At 38.6% G+C, this 1392-nt stretch overlaps 1 protein-coding gene across 1 annotated transcript; it reads right to left on the minus strand.

Annotated features, from left to right (window-relative positions):
- Window positions 1–243: 243 nt before the first annotated feature.
- Window positions 244–1187, minus strand: LOC110682822. Its single transcript, XM_021859167.1, has 2 exons — window positions 1015–1187; window positions 244–919 (listed from the first exon to the last, which is right to left on the minus strand). Exons 1-2 carry the CDS (start codon window positions 1185–1187, stop codon window positions 244–246), a joined length of 849 nt encoding a protein of 282 aa, XP_021714859.1.
- Window positions 1188–1392: the final 205 nt, after the last annotated feature.

Genomic DNA, 1392 nt, shown 5'->3' on the forward strand with positions numbered 1-1392 from the left:
CATGTATCAAGTTTAAGTTTAAACTCCAATAGAGAATGAGTAATTATTGGATAAAATATTAATTGATTGTCTTGCCAATTGTATATAGAAACACATGTTTGTGTTATAATATCACATCACATTTCATGGCCATGCTCAAAATAAGTTTAATAAAGTAATCATTAGTGTTAGAAAATTGACCAGAGTTCAATTTTATTTTTTTTATTTTTTTTTTTGACAAGAGCAAAGGAAAAACATAAAGGACTACATATAATCAGACAGGGTTAGCCGACATTTCCTTGCAACGTCATCCGACCTTTGAACTTGATCCCTACGAACTTTTAATATTGTACATCTTCGGAACGTCAACCCAATATCCCTTATCTCTTTTAATACCCAGGTTATCTGAACATCCTTGCCTAGATCATCTTGTAAGTTATCCATAAGGGATATCGAGTCAGATAAAATGAGGATCCCTTGATATCCTTTGGCTTTAGCCCATTTCAATGCTTCTAGACAAGCCCGAGCTTCAGAATGAAGAGCTGAAGAGGTTGCTCCATGTCTCCCACCTTCTTGCATATCGTAGCCCTTGGCATTGGCCTTGACCGCCCAACCAATCCCTGCTCTTGTAGATTTTTTATCCCAGGACCCATCTACTTCCACTATGAAGTCATCAAAACCTACCTTCTCTTTCCCTAGATGAATATAATTGAACCCAGGAGGGATGATTGGATCATTCTCATTGATGGCTTCCACTACATTAGTCGAGTTCCCCTGTTCTGTAAAAACCTCATGTTCTTTTATTGCTAAATTAATAAGTTCCACCACTAGCCCCGTCGTACCTCTAGCACCCTTGAAACATCTTTCATTTCGTACCTTCCATAGTCCCCATAAGGTTGCAATAAACAAAGCACAACGGTGACTACGCTTCCCATCCTCGCTATAAAAGAGCAGGATATAGTGCTGAATCCATCCTTTCAAAGAGTTGGATTTAGGAGAGTCATGGCAAATAGTAAGGGAGCTAATCTCCCATACTTCCTTTGCCAGAAGACAGAATCTAAGCAGGTGTTGGCTGCCCTCTGATTCCACCCACAAAGATCACACATCTCATCAATTTGAATTCCCCTTCTAGCTAAATTAGCTTTAACTGCAATACTATCATGAAAAAGTCTCCATAGGAAGAGCTTCCATTTGGGTTGAATAGCCATCTTCCAAATTATTTTTATAAATTCCTGGTCCCTAGCTAAGAAAGATTCATTTTTTAGCCCCAAATTTTTAGTCAGATAGTAGTAGCCAGTTTTAATCGTGTACCTTCCCGAGGGGTGATATTTCCAATAGAGGAAATCACCCTCACTTGATTGAGGGAGCTCCATTGATAGAATGGACTTAGCACTATTCCATTCAAAACACTTC

Source organism: Chenopodium quinoa, unplaced genomic scaffold (genome assembly GCF_001683475.1).
Source record: "Chenopodium quinoa cultivar QQ74 unplaced genomic scaffold, ASM168347v1, whole genome shotgun sequence".
Classification (NCBI taxonomy): Eukaryota; Viridiplantae; Streptophyta; class Magnoliopsida; order Caryophyllales; family Amaranthaceae; genus Chenopodium; species Chenopodium quinoa.

Bases quoted from the DNA above. Each gene is read 5' to 3' on its own strand.
- LOC110682822 (XM_021859167.1), bottom strand. From the start codon at position 1,187: ATGGCTATTCAACCCAAATGGAAGCTCTTCCTATGGAGACTTTTTCAT. The intron at 920-1,014 runs GTATGGGAGATT...GCTCTTTTATAG, and splicing joins TCTGTCTTCTGGCAAAGGAA to CGAGGATGGGAAGCGTAGTC.